The sequence below is a fragment of the Primulina tabacum genome, chromosome 9, assembly GCF_025594145.1.
Source record: "Primulina tabacum isolate GXHZ01 chromosome 9, ASM2559414v2, whole genome shotgun sequence".
NCBI classification, from domain to species: Eukaryota; Viridiplantae; Streptophyta; class Magnoliopsida; order Lamiales; family Gesneriaceae; genus Primulina; species Primulina tabacum.
In genome coordinates, this window is record NC_134558.1 from 38372355 (window position 1) to 38396547 (window position 24193).

Genomic DNA, 24193 nt, shown 5'->3' on the forward strand with positions numbered 1-24193 from the left:
AGAGAAAACTTGAAGGTGCCAGAGTAAGTAATTCTCATCGGTGAGTTTGACCGAGCTGATCTGGTTGGCAGGATTAACTAAAATGAAATTGGTGCTGGAAGAGGTGTTGTTACTGGAATCAATATGAGAGAGGGCTTCCGCCATTACGTGCTCTGATACCAAGAAAGATTAAGTTTTGGAGTAAGGAAGATGATTGTTTTCATTGACTCACCAATGAGTACAGTTACAAGTATATATACACAAAAGAACAAATGAACTAATGATACCTGGAATAAGTTTGTTACACAGTTGAAACTATCATAACTATATTACAAGATGACAAATTAAATCAAACTCCCTCATGTGCACATTGGGCTGCTGACCTTTTATTGTTATCTTCAACTGAATTAAACCGCTTGAGGTGAGTCACCGATTCCTTCCATAAATTACTATGCCCTCACACTACTCAGCACTTTGGTCGTTGGATTGGGCATTGTACGACGTAAAATGTGATATCTGACAATATTCTATACAAATGTAAGAAAAAGTGCTTAAATTGGACTTTGACCTCTACCGAGTACCCAATAATTACACCTCACTACTAAATTTTCGTACTTAATTCGCGTACAAATACACCAGATGTCTGCACCTCAAAATCACTCCCGGCCCTGTAAAACATTTTCTCTACCAATTTTTAAACCTACCTTGAATGGTCGAAAACATGGTTCGCTGTCGCGGTCGCGGAGATCGGAACGGATGCTACCGTTCTAGTTACAATGAAATTTCACGGAACGGTCGCCGAACGGGTATTTAAAAAAAATATTATAAATATATAAAAATTAAAAATTTTGGAAAATATTTAGAAATATAAAAATTAAAATAAATATCATTTAAATAGATTATTTGATGTAAATAAGAAATTTAATTTGGCGACGTTTTTATCCAAACAATGCATGTGCTCAAAATTGCATTATTTGTACTACAAAGCAAAGATACGACGTGCAATAGGACCTACAATTGCATTATTTGTACTAGAAAGCAAATATACGTGCATTATTAAATCAGTCGCTGATTCGAATTTGCGACGGTTTTATGAAAATTCGTCGCTAAATGTAGCGACGATTTTGACTCAATCGTCGCCGATTTTAATTTGGCGACGGTTTTATTCAAACCGTCGCTAATTATAGCGACGGTGTTATTAAACCCGCGAATAAAAACCGTCGCTACATACATAAAACCGTCACTAATAGCGACAGTTCAAAACAAAACCGTCGCGAATTGCGTTCCGGTTCCACCCCGGAACCTCGTCAAGGTTGCTAACGTTCCGGTTCCAGAACGCCCGTTCCGACCGTTTCGTACCTGTTTCGGCGAACCATGGTCGAAAAGGAATGAGTTTCTTGGTTTTGTTGATAATTTTTTCTACTTTAAGTTCATCTTTGCATGGGCCAAAGTTTTCAATTAAACTGCCGTATGATAAGGTCCCCCGTCTTGAGTAGACATGTTGTATTTTCCGGCGCTTGCGTCTACGCCTAGCAAGAAAGGTCACGCTGTTGCTGTTGATGAGAAGCTCATCGCTCGCCATCTCTCTCTGATCAGTCCCAAGCCCCGGGCAGGCCATTAGCCATGCACAAATTTCAAATTCGTGCTGCCATCGTATTCATTTTCCTTTCCAGTTTCCACCATAGTTTTGGATTCTTTGGTTGATAATTACAAGTTCAAAGGGTTAGTTCGACAGTTGATCTGTAAACGTGGAAGTGGGTGTATAGCATGTATACCTGGTTATATGGTTCTGTACATCCGAGTTTACTAATAATAAACCAAAATATTATTTTTTTGGGCATTTTCAGGATCAATTCTGAAACTGTGTTACTGGTACATGGATTAATTTTTATTTGAGTACATAAACGTCTTACAGAATATAAATGAAAATTTGAAATTAAATAGATCAGAATATTTTGCTGGAAAGAAATTAAGATGTAACATAATTAGTTATAACTATTATAATATACGAAAAATAATTTATTTACCTTCTTACATGTCATTGGGGAAGTGAATATCCTATTTAAAGGTGGTTTAAAAAATATAGATATTGGTTTAATTTCTCGTATATCTCTTGGAGCATGCTCCTTCAGATAATAGTACTTGGTTCAACTACTGACTACTTAAACAGAACAATTCCAACTGAGTCCATCCACAAAATCTTAATACCGTCACTAATATTTGTAACCATCACCAAAATTTCCTCTGCTAAAATCATATTTGATCTGTCAAAAGAGACAAACTATATGTGTGAAGTTATAAATATGAACACATCTCGAACTAGGTCCAGAATTTACATGTATAGAACGAACATAGCTTTTTAAGTATGTCACAGGTTGCAGGTAGTAGCAAGCTGGGAACCTATTTCTCCCAAATAAATATGGGAAGACATGATTCGACTCGACTCTGTCATAAGTGAGGCTCATTTCAACAATAACTTGCTACATATGTGTAAACTATGCGTACCATATGCAATATTTTTTGTATCAGGCTGGCAACTTCAGTTTCACTTTGTTTTTCCAGCTGCAATAACGTGGTAAAATCTCTTTAACGATAGGAATAATTCAGATACTTATGAGGCCGGAGAGCTAAATTTTCAAGAGGGGGTCCTCACCTGATGAAGTAATAGTAGAAAAAGTCTGCATACAGAGCTGTTTGGAGAAGCCCAGAGACGCAGGCTGGCAAAAGAAGAAAGATTGTAAATAATCAGAGCAAATAAAAAACTCATCCAACAGTTTTATAACCGTGACTTACAAATCCATCGAGTGAAATGCTGCTCTGTGAAGTAGCGGTATACCCAGTTCAGGATGTAGAATGCTCGATAGGCACTGTGCAGCAAAAAGATGAAGGGTTTCAGCCAGTTAACATTGCAAAAATGTGATCTATTTGATCCGTAAATTTAAGAAAACAGGCAAAATACAGGAGAGAATAAGTAGCGCATGATGCCTCAGCAGATGAAATTACATGATTCAACAATCAAAAGTCCGCAGGCAGGTAGTATTGGGAAAATTTAGCAAACACAGCTCTTGCTGGTATGTATATTTTAGACAAAAAATATTTTGAAGTTTAAATTTTCCAGCAACCAGTAAAATAGAAAATTGAAATTACCCCAGAAAGAAAACATATTGTCCAGCCAGATTGTCCACATTTCCACTTCTTTGCAAGAGAACCAATTGTGGTAGAATTGCAACAGCCTCCAAGTAAATCGAAAATGCCCAAAATATCTGGAATAGGTTTAATCAAAATTAACAATTAACATCAAACCGCAATCACAAAAGCAACAAATGCAAACAAAAACAGCAAGTTCACCAATTTAAAAAAATGCCTGATTGACTCAACACAACAAAGATAAATATCCAGCAGCACACTTAAAAGAGACCCATTGAAAGCCTTCCACCAAGGTCATGTCATCCCAAGGGAAAAAAATTCTCGTGATGCCATGTGAAAGAGGACAAATACTTCATGTCCCAAAGTAATAAATAATAAATATTAGCTACAACCACCAAACTCAAAGTACCTAGAGTCAATAGGGCTTGTGTCGATATAACAACAACCGGATGTATGTTTTTTGCTCAAGTACAGAGACATGACATCTGGCTACTCAACAACTAATGAAAAGTAACATATTTATATTTTCAAAAACTTAAACTTTCAACACCATTTTTCAGCTAAGCAGAGTGAATATCTCAAACCATCATCAAAGACCAAAGATTCTTTCTGATCTACAAAATTGTCCGGTAATGAGCATGACATTTTGGCAACCAATTTCAATGGCAGGAATGGAAAAGTGCGAAATCAAGGATCAGAAGACATAAATTTAGAGTTCTCAAAGACGTAGACATAGCACATTAAGGCACTTAATACAAAGCATATGCTAAATACCACAATCTGTAAATGTTATTTACTTCAAACAACATTAACTAATCAAGATCTGAAAACAAAAAGGAGATGATCTGACCTCTTGAAATGTGAACTTCTCATGAACAAGAAGTGCCAAGAGAAAACAGAATACAACAAGTAAATCATGCCTAAAGGTGTCAAGCTCACGGTCATAGGAACGCCGCACAACGCGGTGAAACCGCATGCAATATACTATGGCCAAAGAGCTTCCCACAAACACCAACTTCATCAGAGTGTTGTACACTGAAATAAAGTCGGTAAACAAATCCAGATACCGAGCCAAGAACACAATTGTATACAGTTCCTGCGTCCTCAATGAAATCCCTGAGAGCATAAATGACCATTAGTATTACACCATCTAATATTAAAGATAAGTACTACCAAAGTCAGAATATACAATATATCACAATTTAATGTTTCACCAGTTTAAGGAACATATGCACACTATATAACTGTGACTGCATGCGTTGTTTCTTACCGTAAGGACATCTATACACATAAACATCACAAAACCGATGACAAAAATGTGATCTTTAGTTTTTTAGTTGGGATGGGGATTTAGGGCAAGATTTGTTTTATTTTTTAATGTAACCCATAAACTGTTGGGGAAAACCCATAAACCGCAGAATCCATCGTGATAAATCATCAAAAATTTGACTGAAAACTTAAGCGGAAGCGTACCTGAAGTCATAATCCTGAATTCTTTAAAACGTGTCTTGATCTTCCAGATCTACGCGCTCTTTCCTTGAGAGAATCCTTTAGTTTCTCTTCAGAACTATTTTCTTAATGAGGGAGAGAATAGTGAAAGTGACAACGCGAGATCTGGGGACCATGACCCATATTTATAGATAATGTTTATCAATATCTTCTGATATTTCTGTTTTAGCACATCATAAAAACAGAAATTACACTTATGTCTCTACACATTAAAGGCCCACAACCCATTAGATACATTAAAGCCCAATAACCCGAAACATTAATTGATCACTTTATTTTGGGCTTAACTTAATAGACAACTCACAATACATAATTATTCACATATAAGCCCATATAAATAAATTGATCCAACAATCTCCCACTTGGGCCATATGTGCAACTTTATAATTATGTTTGTGAAAATAACCTTATGAGCTCAAAATTGTTGTCATTCCGAAATGTATCTATAACCAATCCGGTCCATCAATCACATCAACATAGGATCAAAGCAGTTTCGCTACACTCAAGGTAACTAGACCCATCAATGGTCACATATGCCAACACAACTGAATGACATGAATCATGAAGTGGATGTGTAGCATGGAAATTTCATGCAATGTGACCGTAACATGCCTATTTCCAATTGGTCCTCCCTTTAACCTTATTGAGATCAAACTTTAAATCATAATCAGAGTGTGACTTAACTTGAAATTTATTTCTGCAGAAAATAAATTTACATAAATGTAACTGCAATGTCTACAACTGAAAAACATTTAAAATAACAAACTCCCACTAAAACTGGATTTCCTCAATTGACATAACACCCATACTAGCAGTATGCTCATGAAACTGTTTGGGTGGTAGTCCCTTAGTAAGCGGATCCGCAATCATGGAGTTTGTACCGATATGCTCAATAGACAACTTTCCACTCTGAATTCTTTCTTTAACAACCAGAAACTTGATGTCAATGTGTTTTGACTTCGTCGAGCTCCTGTTGTTATTGGAATACATAACTGCTGATTTATTGTCACAATGTAATCTTAGTAGCCTTTCAATGCCATCAACAATGCGCAGTCCCCTGACAAAATTTTGCAGCCATATTCCATGATTGGATGTCTCATAACACGCTACAAACTCAGCTGCCATGGTGGAAGAGGCTATAAATGAATGTTTAGCACTCTTCCAGGAAATGGCACCTCCAGCAAGGAGATAGATGTAGCCCGACGTAGATTTCATACTATCTTGGCATCCAGCAAAATCGGAGTCAGTATACCCAATGATCTCAAGCTGATCCAACCTCCGATATATGAGCATGTAATCTTTTGTTCTCTGTAGGTACCGTAAAACTCTTTTGACTGCTTTCCAATGTTCCACTCCTGGATTACTTAAATATCGTCCCAACATTTCTGTCACGTACGCAATATCTGGACGTGTACAAACATGAGCATACATCAGACTCCCCACTGCAGATGCATAGGGAACCTTCTGCATTTTTTTTTCCTCAAAATCATTCTTTGGGCATTGTTTGAGACTAAATTTGTCTCCCTTAGCCACAGGGGTATCTGTTGGTTTACAATCTTGCATCCCGTATCGCTTGAGAACTTTCTCGATATAGCCTTTCTGAGATAATCCAAGAATACCCCGAGAACGATCCCGATGTATCTGAATACCCAGTACAAAAGATGCATCACCAAGATCCTTCATCTCAAAATTCTTAGCTAGAAATCTCTTGGTTTCATGCAACAACTCTATATCGTTGCTAGCGAGCAGAATGTCATCAACATATAAAACCAGAAAAATATGCTTACTCCCACTGAACTTATGGTACACACAATCATCGACCAAATTCATCTCAAAACCAAACGAGATGATCACTTGATGAAATTTGAAATACCATTGTCGAGATGCTTGCTTGAGCCCATAAATGGATTTCTTTAATTTGCAAACCATATTATTTGTGTCTTTGGACACAAAATTTTCTGGCTGCACCATATAAATCGTTTCATCAATGTCACCATTTAGAAACGCAGTCTTTACATCCATCTGATGAAGCTCAAGATCGAAATGCGCCACCAAAGCCATTATAATCCTTAAAGAGTCTTTCGAAAAAACCGGAGAGAAAGTCTCTTTATAATCAATGCCTTCTTTCTGTGTAAAGCCTTTAGCGACAAGACGAGTCTTATATCTTTCCACATTGCCTTTCGAATCCCTCTTGGTTTTAAATATCCATTTGCAACCAATGGGCTTCGTACCTTTAGGCAATGGGACAAGATCTCATACGTCATTGTCCTTCATGGACTTTATCTCCTCATTCATGGCATCATTCCACTTTTGAAAGTTAGAACTTTCCATGGCTTGACGGAAGTTAATAGGATCATCCTCCATCAATCCAATGTTTGCCTCATGTTCTTGAAGAAATACAATGTAATCATCTGGCACTGCATTTCTCCGCTCTCTAGTGGATCTCCTTAATGGCATAGGTTCTGGAGGTGCTTGAGTTTGTTCATCTGGAATGAGAGGATCTCTAATATTGTCTTCTTGTATTGTGTCTTGGTCAAAGTGAGGAATATGATCCTGACCAATGTCCAAGACACCTGTGGGAATATTTACATATTCCTCTTCAAAGACAATATCCCTTACTTTATCTCCCCCCGCAAACTCAACATCCTCAAAGAACCTGGCATTTCTTGACTCAAAAATCGACCAACTCGTGGGATCATAAAACTTGTACTCCCTGGATCTTTCAGAGTATCCAATAAAATAACAACTAACCGTCCTTGAGTCCAGTTTCTTTTCATTAGGCTTGTAAGGCCTTGCCTCAGCTGGACATCCCCAAACGTGCAGATGCTTAAGACTGGGCTTTTTACCCGTCCAAAGTTCATAAGGGGTTTTGGTCGCTGCCTTAGTTGGAACTCTGTTAAGGATATATGCCGCGTCTTTAGTGCTTCTCCCCAGAGTGATTCTGGTAAGGTAGAATGACTGATCATACTCCTCACCATGTCCTTAAGCGTTCTGTTTCGTCTTTCAGCAACACCATTCATAGTGGGCGAACCCGGCATAGTGTACTGTGGGACGATACTGCATTCCTCCAGGAATCTAGCAAAAGGTCCTGGACGTTGTTCACCTGAACCGTCATATCTACCATAATATTCACCACCACAGTCAGATCTAACGCTTTTAATCTTTAAGCCAAGTTGATTTTCAACTTCAGCTTTATAGTTTTTGAACACATCCAATGACTGTGCCTTTTCATGAATGAGATAAATGAAGTCATATCTTGAAAAATCGTCTGTAAACGTTATAAAATACTGTTGACCATTCCAAAAAGCCGAAGGGAATGGCCCACAAATATCAGTATGTATAAGTTCTAAGACGCCTGAACACCTGTTGGCTTCAAATCTCATTTTGTTGGTTTGTTTTCCCTTTATACAATTAACACAATTATTAAAATCTGTGTAATTTAAAGGTTCGAGAATTTCGTCTGACACGAGTCTCCTTATTCTCTTTTCAGAGATATGACCCAATCTTTTGTGCCATAACGCAGCTGAATTCTCACTGGTTAATTTTCTTTTAGTGCCTCTACTTGTTTGCAGTGATTCATTAAATGAAGCAATAACATCCAAAGAATAGAGATTATCGTATCCTGATAAAGAACCGGAACCAACCAATTTTGAATCGAGAAACAAACTGAATATTCCATTTCCAAAAGAACAAGAATAACCAAATTTGTCCAATGCAGAAATGGAAATCAAATTCTGTCTAAAAGACGGCACAACAAATGTTTCATAAAGATCCAAATATATTCCAGTCTTTAACAATAATCTAAATTTTCCTATTGCCTCAACTTCAACTTTGTTGCCGTCACCAACATAGATGAATCTTTCAGCATCACTTGGTTTTCGGCAATCCAAGCAACCCTGCATAGACACACTGATGTGAGTTGTTGCACCAGAATCTATCCACCACGTGTGTCTAGGCACTGAAGTTAAATTAACCTCAGAACAAACCATATTCAGAAGCATACCTTTCTTAGCACGCCAAGCGTGATAATTACTGCACTGCTTCTTCATATGCCCATCACTGCCACAGAAAAAACAACCAGAACTTTGAGAATCACTAGGATTCTTCTGTTGTTTCTTCGGAGGCTGTGTATCCGCAGCTTCCTTATACTTTCGTTTCTTTCCTTTATCCTTCGAGGTAGAGGCATAATGAGCACTTTCTGTCTTGTCTTGCTTCAACCTTTCCTCTTCCTGGACACAGTGCGAGATGAGCTCATTCAGAGATCAAGTCTCTTTCTGACAGTTATAGCTCACCTTGAACTGTTTAAACTGAGGAGGACGAGATATCAAAACCAGATGCACCAGCAAGTCCTCAGAGAGGTCAAGCTTTAGTGCTTTCAACCTTGAAGCAAGATGAGACATTTCCATAATGTACTCCCTGATGTTGCCCTTACCCCTGTACCTCATTGAAACGAGGCTTGCCAAAAGTGTACCAATTTCAGACTTTCCACTTTTAGCAAACCTCTTTTCGAGGTCTTGAAGGAAAGCCTTAGCCGTAGCAATGTCGCTAGACATTATGCCCCTGAATGTTTCTGGAATGGCCCTCTTCATGATCATCATACACATGCGATTCGATCTCTCCCACCTTTCAAACTCCCTCTTTTCATCAGAGGTACTCTTATCCGTAATGGCGGGATGAGAGTCAATCCTTATGACTCCGAGAACTATCAACAAATTCTCTTGCCACGATTTAAAATTCGAGCCATTTAACATAGGAATAGAATTTATGTTGGAGTGAATATTTGCCGGAGTCAAATCTGAATAGAGAACAAAAAACCAAATATACATGCTCAACCAAATATCCAAATAAAATAATCAATAAATTCAAATAATGTAAACCCCCATAAACAGAATATCGAGCACTCCATTAATGTTTCATCTTTGGACAAAAGATTAACTTGTAAGTGATATCCTGGCGCAGCAGTCAAACAGTGATAGTAACTATCATGTCAAATAACAACCTTCCTTTGGGGCCGATTTATTATTCACATGAAAAAACCGAAAAACTATCACATGTTTACCACCACAATTGCATATGTGATTATATTAAATATTAACCTTCCTTTGGGCCGATCAATATTCATATAAATCACATATACCCAAAATCATTTTGTATTTCAAAATAAAATTAATTTCCATAAAAGAGGTCACTTTGGCGACATTTTATTTCAATTAATCAATTTTAAAAATACATATAACCTTGTCATTATTTGAATTAATGAATATTTAACCTGAACCGAATTTTTTTTTTTTTAAAAAAAAATTTCGGGAATTCCGTACGGTTCGGGTCGACCCGGGTCCGTACGACCCGACCCGAACCCGTACCTTTTTTTTTAAAAAAAAAAATTTAATCCGAATTTTCGATTTTCCTCTAAAATATTTTGTTGAACAAAAACCGGAAGGAAAATCGAAATCTTATACCAAATCTTTAAAATTTTACAACCAAATCTTTTTACCAAAACTGAAACTTTAAAAGATTTGGTTTTCAACCAAAATATTTTCCAGATCTGAAACCTTATCAAAAAAAAAAAAATTTCAGATCTAAACCAAAATAATTTTCAGATCTGAAACCGTATCAAAATATTTTCAGATCTGAAAACATATCAATATATTTTCCAGATCTGGATCCAAAAAGTATCCAAAAACTTTAAACAAATCTCAATGATTCAAACATGAATGGCTCTGATACCACTTGTTGGGGAAAACCCATAAACCGCAGAATCCATCATGATAAATCATCAAGAATTTGACTGAAAACTTAAGCGAAAGCGTACCTGAAGCCATAATCCTGAATTCTTTAAAACGTGTCTTGATCTTCCAGATCTACGCGCTCTTTCCTTGAGAGAATCTTTTAGTTTCTCTTCAGAAATATTTTCTTAATGAGGGAGAGAATAGTGAAAGTGACAACGCGAGATCTGGGGACCATGACCCATATTTATAGATAATGTTTATCAATATCTTCTGATATTTCTGTTTTAGCACATCATAAAAACAGAAATTACACTTATGTCTCTACACATTAAAGGCCCACAACCCATTAGATACATTAAAGCCCAATAACCCGAAACATTAATTGATCACTTTATTTTAAGCTTAACTTAATAGACAACCCACAATACATAATTATTCACATATAAGCCCATATAAATAAATTGATCCAACATAAACTACCAACATTTTTTGTCGAGAGACACGCTCAACTGACAGTATTTCACAACACCATATGAGGAATACAAAAAATCACCTCTCGTAACCGATTCTTGATCACATCACAGGCAAGACAGAATTGAATCGCGCCAATACTTGTGTTAATGGACAACTATGACAGTCACTTAGCATTACAAACAGTAATAAGGCCAGTCAATTTGTACTGCTCGATGGACAACTATGACAGTCACTTAGCATTACAAACATAATCATTGGTGTATGCCGTATGCGTAGACATAATACAGAGTTAAAGACTACTCCATAAAACAAAATGTGAGAAAAATATGTAATTGAGAGTAAAAATAATAATGAAAAACAGGGGAAAAAACTCTATAAAAATCCAGATTTTTCCCACATCAAGAAAAATGAGAACCTCGTCCTAAATACCTAAATACAAAAAAAAATGATTAAAAATGCATAACCAAAAAAAAAAAAAAAAAAACTCCTGGCAATTTTAAAACCCTACCAGTTATTTTCTTATCTAATCCTACTTAACTATAGGTCTTTTTTTAAAAATAAATAAATAAAATGGTTGACCGACTACATTTTCGTAAATATCCCAACCCTACCACTCCATACCGTACGCGTAAGAATTAAGAAGTAACAGAATAGGTAAGCACTGCCATATAATCCTCGAAACCAAAATTCATTACCGCATTGCCAATCAATCAATCAACTCATAATAGCTAGAATACAAACCCTAATACATGAACTCGTTCACCAATCAAATTGCGCCAACAACAAAGAACTCGAGCGGAAATACCAACCTGAGCACGATTTGGTGGCATAAATTTTAAGGAGGAGGACCAAAATACTTATCAAATGCGTCATGTCACCAGCAAATCTAAACACATTCATGGCTGCGAAATCTCCAGTAAACCCGACACTCACGTAAGGTTTCCTCTTTCCTTCGCTGTGTAGAATCAGAAAATGGGAGAAATTCCAAAAAGTTAAACGGCTTAGTTGAGAAAAGGTTAAACCATAAATAAATGCAAAAATGAATTATTTTATTAAATTAAAATATATGGGATGGGAGCTGACGTGGAAGTCCGAAATCACTTTAGGGGCTTGAGTCCACAAAAACGAACCACGTTTTCCCCAAATCGGCATTATTTATTTTATTTTATTATTACACGACACGACATTTATTTTGTGTTTCGAATGTGATGTCACTTAACATACATCCAGTCGATTTCACAAACATTTTTTTTTATAATACTGTTTCTATACTTTTTAAAAATAATTATATATTAACAAATTTAAAAATTAATAAATCACTAATTTTATCTTCCACTTTTATATTAATAATATTTATGAAAAAATTATCACCAAATCTAATAATTTATATTCAACTCATAACAAAATAAAAATTATAATTACATATTTTAATTTTAAACACATTTTTATAGAATAAATTATTTCAATCTAAAATTAAGAATTAAGATATACATTATTTCGAGATGGATGGACGAAGGACACTGGACTTGTCCCAGGACTGGACATATGCTAGATTGCTAGTTCATACTCAGTTGGTGCCGAATATGCCTCTGAGAAATTTGATTCTACGGTGGGGCATGGGTAATGGTATTTCATATGATCCACTCGAGAATGCAGATCCATCTTCTGAAAGTGCTGTGGCTGCTTCACGTAGCAAAGCTGTTGCTGAAGCTACAAAAGCCACAGTGGGCCTACTCGTCGAACGATTAGCTAATGGGATGCCTAGGGCAAAGACAGTGGCTGCCTTGGAGATTAGATTGCTGGCGAAAACGGGGAAGGAGAGTCGGGCTTGCATAGCTGAGGCTGGCGCTCTTTCTCTTCTGAAAATGCTACTTTCGTCTTTGGATGCTGTTGCACAAGAAAACTCCATAACTGCAATACTAAATTTGTCTATCTACGAAAAGAATAAAAGTAGGATCATGAATGTGGAAGGGTGTTTAGGAGCAATCGTTGAAGTTTTGAGATCCGGGCACACAATTGAGGCCCGAGAGAATGCTGACGCAACATTATTCAGCCTCTCCGCTGTTCATGAATTCAAGAAACAAATAGCCGAAAAACAAGGGGCGATTGAAACCTTGGCTGGACTGCTGAGAAATGAAACTCCCAGAGGTAAAAAAGACGCAGTTACTGCTTTGTTTAACCTATCAACTCACACCGAGACTTGTGCAAGAATGATAGACTCGGGGCCATAATCGTGCTAGTTGACGCACTACGAGATGAAGGCGTGTCTGAAGAAGCAGCAGGTGATTAACCCTGATTGTTCGGCAGCCAATAGGGGCTGAAGCTGTAGGAAATGAGGTAAGGGCGGTCAGCGGGCTGATTGAAATGATGCGATGTGGCACTCCAAGGGGTAAAGAAAACGCTGTGGCAGCATTGCTCGAATTATGTAGAGGCGGCAGTGCGGCTACCACAGAGAAGGTTGTGAACATGGTTGGACGAAATGGGAACGGCACGGTCGGAACGCAAGCAACCTTGACGAGGTTCCGGGGTGTGTAGGTTGATGACTTGTATCGGCGTTTCATGTACCGAAAACGGGGATTTAACGGTGGAACGGAACGGCACGGAACGGAACAGAAGGGATTTGTACAGCTGCAACAAGAACAAAAAATCTGTGTGTAATTTCTCAACTGAATCCCGAAGAAGAATACACTAATGATTTTGTTCCTCCACGTCATTCTTCATGGTATTAGTCTCGATGATATAACATTTACACCTTTCTATATAAATATTTGTTTTCATCAACTTATATTTCATTTCTCATTGTTATTTTATTATCATATGATATGAGTAATTTAATAAGCTTAACATTAATTTCACTAGGAACATTGGAAAAGCAAAACACATCGAATGATGTGAGATGGTGAATCTTGAGTCTTTTTCCCGCTGCATCCATCAATGAAAGACTAATAAAGAAGAGACCGCAAGTCAACTATTTATATTGAGAAATTTTCATTACAAAGCGTGAAAAAAACTAAGTTAATTATAAAATATTTCTATTTTAATTGATGTTAAATAATTTGTAAAGTCATTTTATATAAGATTTGATGGTTATTATTAGTCCATCACTCTAAATTGATTCAAATTTGTGTGAACTTATATATATCCAATCGAAAATATTTTAAAGTTTTAATTAATTAAATAAAAATAATTTTTAATAGTATATTTAATTTTTGATATGGTTGGAAATATTTTAAATATAATGACGATATAAATTGTGTTCAATAAATTGTTAATAAAATTTTAAAAATATTTTAATTTCTTATTAACATCAAATAATCTATTTAAATTATATTTATTTTAATTTTCATATTTCTAAATATTTTTCAAAATTTTTAATTTTTATATATTTATAATATTTTTTTAAAATATCCGTTCCGCGAAATTTCATTGTAATTGAAACGGTAGCATCCGTTCCGATCTCCGCGACAGCGAACCATGGTTGTGAATGCACCGTCAGTGGCCAGTTTGTCGCAGAGTTTACTATTTACAGGCACATGAGAAAAGCAGCATCACTAGCTAGGATGGTATTCCAAAGGAGTGAGAATATGTTAGTAGCGGGGTATTCGCTTTCGGGCGGGAACTCGACCGCGGCAAGGGATACAATGCCAGCATCCATCAGTATTCATATATTCATTCCACTCTCCTGCCTTATATTCGAATTTGTCAACGTGTATCTGCTCCACAAATGTCCACGCGCCATCCTTCACCGCGTAAATTCCACTCTCCTTCCTTATATTCGAATTTGTCAACGTCTACCTGTTCTCCTCAATACTCTTAAAGCTGCCACTAGTTCATTATATACACACGAATAATGAATAGTAAAAGCACTTCGAATTGTTGCTTAATTCTTGTCTGTAATTATCCGATCTTGACCTAAATTTTTCCTTTCGAAAGCGGGATTCAATCATGAATTATCTCTGATTTTTTATTCAACTGTTAGATTCCAAAAATATAGGGTGGGTTTGAATTTTCTTTCAGTAATTCAACTATCTTTGAATTCTTAGGGTTGAAACTCGAATACTTCAACTTTTATTGGCGGATTATTGGGTTTTGATCTTTTCTTGAGCAGTTTTTTCTTTGATATTGACTTTTAATTCTGTTTCGCGTTATACAGCCTTCCTTCTGGGCATTTGAATGCAAATACGGCGTGAGCTACATTTTCTTGAAAATTTTATTGATTCCAGTTATTAAAAGACTCGGTGATTAATATCTTATGTAACGTTCTTCTTGATTGCAGTTTACAGATCCGAGTTCCGTATTGATTGTGACTGATATTGCCTCGATAATTGAAATTCTTTTGAAGAAGAATTCTTGATCGGATTTTTCCAATGGAATCCGGTAAGCCTGTGAGATTTACACTGTTGAAGCAGTCGTCCATGGCTCCAGAGCGGGACTCCGAGAGCCTGGACGACATGGATAGTGAGCATCAATTTGGAGATGTGAGTGACATTGATCCTGGGTTGAGGCTGATGTTCTTGGCAAACGAGGGTGAATTAGAAGGAATGAAGGAGCTTTTAGATTCTGGTGCAGATGTTAATTTCAGAGATATCGATTATCGGACTGCTCTTCATGTTGCTGCTTGCCAGGGAAACCATGACGTTGCCAAGTTGTTGATTGAAAAAGGGGCGGAGTTAGACCTTAAAGATAGATGGGGAAGCACGGTATGGTTTGACTCTGAGACTGTACAAGTTTAATTTGTTCATTGGGTAAAAAAGGTTTCTATTATGGAACTTGTTCCTTGCTTTTTATTCTTGGTTTACTACTTCCTTCAACTCTTGGAAATTATTGGTAATTTAAAGTTCGTCAGTCTCATTGTATTTTCTATGTATATATGTCTGTGAAGATTCTTGAGTAATGCACCTTGTACAAGATGGAAATGTCCTAGTCCTCAAGTGTAGACTTGCGAAATCTTTGGGGGTATATTTACAATTCTCTATCTCAATTATGCCTCCTATTCTCGTTTGAACAGCCTCTTGCAGATGCAACACATTATAAGAGTTATGGTGTGATCAATCTGTTGGAGAAATATGGCGCTAAGCGTTTGGTAAGTGGCTTTATTTTTTATTTTTATTTTTGGCTACAACGTTTTTCGTGTATCAAGAATTTTTTGGAACTGGTAGCTGGTTTTTTCTTTTTAGTGGCCTTTGTCCTTTGGGGTTAATTGCTTTCTGTGTTTTCATCAGATGGCTCCTGCTCCAATGCATGTTCAAAATGCTCGTGAGGTACCAGAATACGAGATTAATCCAAGAGAACTCGATTTCTCGAACAGTATTAAAATAACTAAGGTATTTGCTTAACTCCTGCACATTGCTTATTAGTACAGCAATTTTTCTTTCACCCATCGAATTCTTGATAAATAAGCTGACGACCAGCCTCACTATTTGGAAATCTAACATTCAATGGGTTGAAATTCATGAGATATTATTCAAAAGGCGAATAAGATTTGTCAATTTGATAGTAGTTAAATTTGACATAGTTTTTATTCACTCTTTTGATGGAATATTTTAGGGAACCTTCAGAATAGCTTCCTGGGGTGGAACACAAGTTGCTGTTAAACCATTTTGGGAGGGTATTGCTGATGAAGATAAAGTGTGAGTTCCTTGATAGTTTACATGGTATTTTAATTTTTCAACTTCACACATTCTAAACTACTGGAATTTCCAGGCGGGCGTTTAGAGATGAGCTTGCGTTGCTTCAGAAAATAAGACATCCAAATGTTGTTCAATTTCTTGGTGCCGTCACACAAAGTAGTCCTATGATGATTGTTACTGAATACTTACCAAAGGTTTTCCTGAGAAACTGTTTTAAATACTTCAGTGAATTGAACTCTTCTGATCTTTTTTCCTTGCTAACTTTTCGCATGAACTCATTTGTTCTGAAGTTTATTTGTTACGTTGTTTTGAATTTCTTATACAAGCATATATTGCTTGTCATGTTGAAATATACTCTGTCTCTCAAAAGTTTTTTCTGGTTTAGCAAAGTTTTGTTTTGGTTCCTCTTCTTCTATTTGAATTGATAATCCTTGATTATTTTTTAATGGTTTATACTGTATTAGACATGTAGTTAGATGATTAGTTTAATATTGGGCCTTATCTTCCTTATATATGTGTTTTCAGGGTGACCTTCATGAGTATTTGAAAAGAAAAGGAGCTCTTAAACCTGTAGCAGCTCTCAGATTTGCTATGGACATTGCAAGGTTTAATATTTTTCCAACTTTCTTTTATAACGTGTTTTCTTACAGACTTCTGAGATTCAAAAGTATTTAGACATGCTGCGGATTCTCATCTCATCTCTTTTAAACGGAAAGAAGTTGAAAACTCCGGTTATTTATCTTTTTCATTTCAGTCTCTTATCACTTAGGATAATGATTGGTACTGTCACATGAATAGTTTTTCATAGAAATAAACTAAACTAGACTACAGATTTGATACTTAGAAAATTTTATTCCTGTATTGCTAACATTTTGTCATAAGAAACCTCAGAACATAAATGAAAATTGAAAGGAAAATAATAGACTAGAACACAATTTTACTGAGAAAAATGTTCTTAAATCAAAATGTTAAAACCATGGCCGCACAAAGAAATCATCATTATTTGGAATCTTATGTGACAATTACAAGAGATATTCAATACACACATGCACAACGCAAAGAATTATAGGGCTCATGAAAATGCCCCAAATTAACTCTTATCAACGGGGTACGTTGTGTTGATGCTAACTTCCTTACTCACTATAACAATTTAGGACGTCACTTTTGTCTTGCAAATTTTGGTATGCAGGGGAATGAACTATCTACATGAGCATAAACCTGAAGCAATCATTCATCGTGATCTTGAGCCTTCGTAAGTCTTTTCTTTTTGCTAGAATTTTAGGATGATTGTTCAAATATGTTGTTCTAGTTTCTCAAAGAATTTACTCTTATTTTTTCACTACAAATCAGAAATATCTTGAGGGATGATTCTGGAAATCTGAAAGTTGCGGACTTTGGCGTTAGCAAGCTTCTAGAAGTTGCCAACAGAGTTAAAGAAGATAGGCCTCTTAGTTGTCAGGATACTTCTTGTGAGTTTGCGACTCTGAAGATTCTTTCTTGCAAAAAATACTTGAGGGTTAGGACATTATAATTTGGAAATGTCTAGTCCGCATAGGATTCATTTTGGTCATCGGTTCCACTCCTGCAAGGACCTTGTGGAACAAGATTCCATCCTCATTTATATATGCATATAAATATCTTGTAATTTTTCACTTAGAACTAAATGATTCTTTCACCTTTAGAAATACATAAGTAAATAAATGACTGATTCTGTGAATATTATTCCTGTGTTGCCAGGTCGGTATGTGGCTCCCGAAGTTTTCAAAAATGAGGAATACGATACCAAAGTGGATGTTTTCTCATTCGCTTTGATTCTACAAGAGGTGATGTACCTAAACGCTTGAACATGTTAGGTTAGAAAGGCATCTCCGTTTATTTGCATGGCCCGAACAAGTTTTTCAATTCAGCTATGCGCTGAGTTTCCCACTTATATATCAAAGAAGTTGATGATAGTAGCATCGTATATATCAAACAATATACAGGGTACTAGAGAAAAAAGCAGAATTTAATTAGTATGCATGTAGAAATATACACGCAGATTCTGTTTGGAACTTAATTTCATCACGATTGATTGATTCATAGCACATATACTTGAATCAAGCAAAATATTCATTTATAATAGTTCTGTAGTTCCTTGTGTTTCTTAACTCTTCACTAAAGTAGCCTTGGAGTGTCTCATCGGTATTTGGAGACCATATCAAGAATTCAGACACTAGAGTTGATTTGCTTTTTAATACGGTACATATTTGACAAATTTCAAATCTAATTAATCCTGTCATCATGCCGTTTATTTGGTGGACTGGTGGGATCTTTTCCATTATGCACCTGTAATTTGCTTTTGTATCATAAGTTGTCTTATTTGTTAATGTACTGCATCTATTATCACATGACTCGATTTAACAAGAAACATAATGTATGGTTATTGTCAATCAAGTGTCACTTTGACAAACTACGTCTTCTATACCAGCTTTCCATTAACTCGTCTTTCTGATGTGCTAAACTTAGATGATTGAAGGACACCAACCGTTGTACGCAAAGGAAGACTATGAAGTTCCCGAATCTTATGCTGCAAAAGAACGGCCACCTTTTAGAGCCTCAGCAAAGTTATATGCGCATGGATTGAAGGAGTACGTACTCAGGATTTCTTAAGTTATGCAAATGTTTTCTTGCACTCCTATCATGGAGAAATGATACAGCTCATTGTTCTTTCTCATTGTTTAGTTTTTATTTCACTTGATTGTATTTCATACTCACGTCATATTCTTACCTTCAGTTCAAACATTCATGCCAATTCAAACTTGTTTTTGGCTTGCTTTTTTTACTCTTACAGGTTGATTGAGCGGTGTTGGAGCGAAAATCCAGCTGATAGACCAACATTCAAGCAAATAATCCCAAAGCTTGAATCCATCTACAATAGATTTGGCCACAGAAGCCGTTGGAAGGTCCGTTTTTTTACTTCCTTTCTCTCTCTCTCCCTCCATATTATCTCCCTTCCTTTTCACACCTTGTGTTCATGTGTGTGGGATCTGTATCTAATATTGTTAAGATAAAATTATTTACCACTTTTGATAAATTATTTAAACTATTTTATAACATGGTGTCAGAGCCTAAAACCCTTTGATTCGAACACACAACCACCCCCCCCCCCCCCCCCCCCCCCCCCCCCCTCACAAAAAAAAAAAAACGCCCACACACATTGCGTTCATTTGAATGCCTTGTATGTTAACACCTGCTGATATATATACGATTTTCGACTTACACATGATGCAATAATTTTAAAGTGAAAAATTATTGTTTAGCCATCTCTCATTAGATCAAGCTTTTTGAAAAACGTGACTTACTGTACTTGCAAGCGTATGCAACATCATTAAGACAAGAACGAGCTTTATTATATTGAGCAAATTGAATGTGGCCTTTCTTGTCGACTTGTCGTTATAGAAATTATTTTCCTTGTTTCAAATTTTTGAATATGATGGAATGCATGTACAGGTTAGACCATTGAAATGCTTTCAGAATCCTGACTGGAAGAAGGACCCTTCATGTTTAAGTAGCCGAACTAGTTCGCCCCGATCCGCGCGGAGAAATTAGATAGTGCAGCAACAATAGGTCGTGCAAAAACATTCGTTTTGGAGAATATTTGGTTTAATTTTAATGTATTTTGAATGGATAAATAGTATTTGTAATCGCCATCATTTATTATCATTAGGATGTGATAAGTCCCTTTCTCTTGTGCTTTGATGAAAATGTTGATAAGTGTACACAATTTGTCACAAACCAAACAGATTTAATGTACATTATGTGAGAGTTTGAGGATTTCAATTGCAATTTTCGTCTTTTGTTTAAGAGAAATGTTTATGAGTTTCTCTATAGAATTGCCCACAAAAAAAGACAGGACCTGCAATTTCTATTGTATATATATAAAAAAAGTAACAAAAACATTAAACTATACTTTTCGTATTCTACTTAGTGATACCCCAAAGATAAGCCCGCTAGGGTTAGGCTCAAATCGGGGGTATGGGACCCCTGGCCTATCCCCAACTAAGGTGGAAGGCCCGTCAAGGGCCCAGGTACCCTCATATGAATATCATGTTTGAATGTTCATTCACTATATTATTTTCAGCAGTATCCTTAGCTGCTATCACCTTATATCCTCAGTCTCTGACTTGAGCGTCGGAGGGACTACGTCGGGACACCCTCCCGATCCCTTTCTAACGGTCTTATTCGTGATTTCAGGCTCAGGGCAATCTCGAAAGCTGCGTTTGGACTAGTGACACTTGCTGTAATCGAACCTTAAATTTCTCGTGAGTATCTACGACGTTAACTGATTCTGATATCTAAAATACATCAAAACTTTTCTCCAAAATTTTCATTCCTCGTACCCTTCATATTTTTGTGGCAGAACATAATAAAATAAAAATTCGAACAATCCAGAAACTAGGAACAATTTATAAAGTTTCTCTTGGTTTGCAAGTGTTCGCGAAATTTTAAATTTATTCGTATGTTAGATTTAACTATTTCTCTTAAGATTTGAGTTCAGGTTTGTATAAATATAGATTCGATTTAAAAGTTATCTGTTTAAAACAATGTAACATATCAAGGAGTTGAAAAATGAATTCTTGGACTCTCAAGTATGGGTATTGGGTACCCGGTAACCCGAGGGCCCGTATCATGTAATTGTATTTTGTTAAGTAATAGATATTGTATTAGAAAATTATATTTTTGGTACCGTAATTTATATTTTTTCCCATTTTACTTATGCCATGAGTCAATTTACATTCTTATAATAGTAATTTGTAATTTTTTTTCCAATTTCGGTCCTTTTGTGCCATAATTGAGATTAACCGCCACAAATTGCTTAGTTATTGACCAGGTATGCTAACTTGGAAAATAAATTTTGAGATTTTGGTTTTTGTTGGGAAAAATAGCATTTGTGGTTTTTTTTATATAAAAAAAAATCCGTCTAAGAAAAACAAAATAAAAAGAAAAAATTAGAGAAAACCAAAGTCTACATGATCTTAAAAATAAAATAATAAAAAATTTAAAAAATATCATCACTCGGTGATCAAAGTTTGAAATCTGCATCTTTTTGCTGGACTTGGTTTTTCATTTTTATTTTTTTTTTTTAGATGTAATTTTTTAAAAAAACTCCACATACTAATTTCCCACCAGAATCCACAAATTCATTTTCCAACTCATCTTTTCCCGCAGTCAGCTAAGAAATTTTTGGTAACCAATTTCGATTTTGGTGAAAATAAACGAAATTGGAAAAAATGCAAATTATTGTACTAAGACTGCAAATTAACTCGTAACATGAATAGAATTGAAAAATGTGTAAATTATAAAACTAAAAATATAAGTTTTCCGATATTGTATTGTTTTTTCATATGATATAATCTAACCTGAGTTGACTTATCAGATATATATTTTATAGTCAAAATTGAGATTAAATTCTCTCTTCCAATTTTTTTCGATAGAATATAAATTTAAAATAACAACACACACATAATATAGATTACAATCGACCAAAGCATTTCACACTCAACTTCCTAGACCTAATCGAATTGTTTCGAAATTGAGAGTAAGAATATTCCATCTTTTGTCCAAAAAAATATAGGATGCTTCTCTCATGATGCTTTATATTTCGAGTAGGTCTCTTGTGAGACGAGACAGTCTCACAAATCTTTATTTGTGAGACGTGTCAACCCTACCGATATTCACAATAAAAATCAATACCATTGGCATAAAAAGTAATAATTTTTCATGGATGACCCAAAAGATATATGTCTCACAAAATACGACCTGTGAGACCGTCTCACACAAGTTTGTCTTATATTTCTGCATTCATAGTCATAGCATGTGTTCGAGACATTATTTAAAATAAATAAATAAACATTTTCCAACACTTTCCCTCAATAAAAGAGATTCCCAAATCAAAATTAATGGAAGAGAGCTCGTCTAGGAAATAACAATTCTTTTTGTTTGCCTTAAATAGTTAAAATTTAGTAGAGGACCACAACTACAACATGAAAGATGTTTAAAGATAAACAACTAGCTAGGCACGGATGGTTATAAAGTCCGAACAAAGTACTTAGAATATATACCACAAACACTAATTTGAGACGAGACGGTAAATTGAAAAAAAAAATGATATCATAGTTGATGTTCGATTCAAATTTTTGTAAAACTCGAGCCAAACACAAAATGAAATGAATATGTTGAATATCATCATCCACGTCGATTATAAAAGATTTTCGGAGAAATGTCGAAAGGTAAATTAGCATTTAAAAAAAAAACCATTATCATTTGTTGAAGTAATCATGGATTGTTCCAAATAAATCCAAACCTTACATTCTTGATTATTGTTCGGATACTATTTCTGTTAAACTTGTCAATCAAGCGTGGACGCCGAATTTAATACGCGAAATTGATTATGGGCCATTCATTAATTACGTTAGGTCTTTGAATTGAATTCTTTCATATTTCAACATCAATAAGAATCCAGTCCAGATATATTTAGTACTAAATTATTTAGTTTCTAATTCTGTTTCATAATTAATTTTCATAAATATATTATACGTATGCATTATCATTTAATTTAAGAAAAATTACAAAGTTGGTTTTATTTTTTTGACTTCTTGTGGTCCTCTGTATTGACAAATTTCAGTTTTAGTCATGTATATATCATTTGGGTACTCTTCCTTTTCTTTTTTTTTTCTGTAAGAGTGGTGATGTGACATTGCACACATCGTCTCACGTCAACGTCATGTGGAAAAATGACCAAAATTACAAAAAGCCCAAAGATAGACTTAATAAAATGATATTTGATAACATAAAAGACCAAAATCGCAAAAAGATCAGTATATAAGACCAAAATTATAATTTTTATGTGTGTCGATGGATTGAACACTCGGTATATATAATTTGTTTGGCGCACTATAAATGAAGATTAAGCCATCTCCAAAATCAAAGTTGCACGTAAAAATAATAACGAGTAGGGAGGGGGATGGATCCAACTAGCATTCCTACCTGAGTATGTAGGTCGGTCCCCTTCTCAGAAAGAATATTGTTTCTAAAATGACTTTAGGGCATGCACTTTTTATATGTTTCAATTTCCATCAAACTATTAATTATTGGAAGCTTTCACTATTGCTTTTGTTGTATTGTGTTATAAGGAATCTCAAAACCATCGGTGAAATAATCAGTTGGGATCGGAGTATGAATATGACACCCCCACAGGTTTAAAGAAAAATTAAATTAATAATGTACAAGGTTCTCGATATCCTTCTATTTTATTTCACAAATAATTTCACTTACTTGTCTTATTTTGAGTTTTGGTTCACTAAGTATTGGTGAAATGACTTTGATTTTTATTTTTTTTACCTTTGCATTTTAGTCATTTTGCCGTAGTGCTGATGTCACGCCCCAAGACCTAGGCGTCGGTAACATCCGGCATTGTTTATCAATTTACATGAAAACAATTAAGCCTCGTAGCAAATAGTCAAAACACAGAATTACAGAATAAATAAATATTGTCTTTACAATTACAACAAAATGAAAATTACATCAGAATTACGGAAGAGAAATAAATACAAAGTCTTGATTCTAGATCTTTTGGTGCGATCACCAACCCCAGAACGTCTCATGTTCCTCCTCGTTCATTGTTCTTCATTCTTATCTGGGGAGAGATGTAAGGGGTGAGTGCTTTGGGAAACACTCAACAAGTGG

General features: G+C 35.5%; 2 protein-coding genes and 1 pseudogene across 12 annotated transcripts; 2 read left to right on the top strand and 1 right to left on the bottom strand.

The window, feature by feature from the left end:
- Positions 1 to 1948: 1948 nt before the first annotated feature.
- On the bottom strand, positions 1949 to 11852 carry LOC142555937 (ER lumen protein-retaining receptor A-like). Of its 2 annotated transcripts, none has more exons than XM_075667094.1 (6): positions 11648 to 11852; positions 3977 to 4242; positions 3127 to 3242; positions 2773 to 2846; positions 2633 to 2696; positions 1949 to 2541 (listed from the first exon to the last, which is right to left on the bottom strand). In XM_075667094.1, the coding sequence occupies exons 1-6, from the start codon at positions 11736 to 11738 to the stop codon at positions 2505 to 2507; spliced, it is 648 nt and encodes a 215-aa protein (XP_075523209.1). In that variant the 5' UTR covers positions 11739 to 11852; the 3' UTR covers positions 1949 to 2504. The 2 variants fall into 2 exon arrangements, with proteins under 2 accessions (XP_075523209.1, XP_075523210.1); XM_075667095.1 differs by lacking the exon at positions 11648 to 11852 and adding an exon at positions 10918 to 11073.
- On the top strand, positions 11737 to 13503 carry LOC142504485 (U-box domain-containing protein 17-like; annotated as a pseudogene).
- A 911-nt stretch (positions 13504 to 14414) lies between these two features.
- Positions 14415 to 20287, top strand: LOC142555940 (serine/threonine-protein kinase 12-like). Of its 10 annotated transcripts, none has more exons than XM_075667101.1 (14): positions 14602 to 14833; positions 14992 to 15024; positions 15115 to 15538; positions 15847 to 15921; positions 16061 to 16162; positions 16386 to 16468; positions 16542 to 16662; positions 16994 to 17073; positions 17658 to 17720; positions 17819 to 17937; positions 18206 to 18291; positions 18974 to 19095; positions 19299 to 19410; positions 19958 to 20287. In XM_075667101.1, the coding sequence occupies exons 3-14, from the start codon at positions 15206 to 15208 to the stop codon at positions 20054 to 20056; spliced, it is 1395 nt and encodes a 464-aa protein (XP_075523216.1). In that variant the 5' UTR covers positions 14602 to 14833; positions 14992 to 15024; positions 15115 to 15205; the 3' UTR covers positions 20057 to 20287. The 10 variants fall into 10 exon arrangements, with proteins under 10 accessions (XP_075523221.1, XP_075523216.1, XP_075523218.1 ...); XM_075667103.1 differs by having other exon boundaries at positions 15122 to 15538; XM_075667106.1 differs by lacking the exons at positions 14602 to 14833; positions 14992 to 15024 and adding an exon at positions 14415 to 14587 and having other exon boundaries at positions 15122 to 15538.
- The last annotated feature ends 3906 nt before the right edge of the window (positions 20288 to 24193 follow it).

Bases quoted from the DNA above. Each gene is read 5' to 3' on its own strand.
- LOC142555937 (XM_075667094.1), bottom strand. From the start codon at position 11,738: ATGAATGTGTTTAGATTTGCTGGTGACATGACGCATTTGATAAGTATT. The intron at 4,243-11,647 runs GTTGGTATTTCC...TTATGCTCTCAG, and splicing joins TGCCACCAAATCGTGCTCAG to GGATTTCATTGAGGACGCAG. The intron at 2,697-2,772 runs GTAAGTCACGGT...TTCTTTTGCCAG, and splicing joins GCATTTCACTCGATGGATTT to CCTGCGTCTCTGGGCTTCTC.
- LOC142555940 (XM_075667106.1), top strand. From the start codon at position 15,206: ATGGAATCCGGTAAGCCTGTGAGATTTACACTGTTGAAGCAGTCGTCC. The intron at 16,469-16,541 runs GTGAGTTCCTTG...TGGAATTTCCAG, and splicing joins ATTGCTGATGAAGATAAAGT to GCGGGCGTTTAGAGATGAGC. The intron at 17,938-18,205 runs GTGAGTTTGCGA...CTGTGTTGCCAG, and splicing joins TAGTTGTCAGGATACTTCTT to GTCGGTATGTGGCTCCCGAA.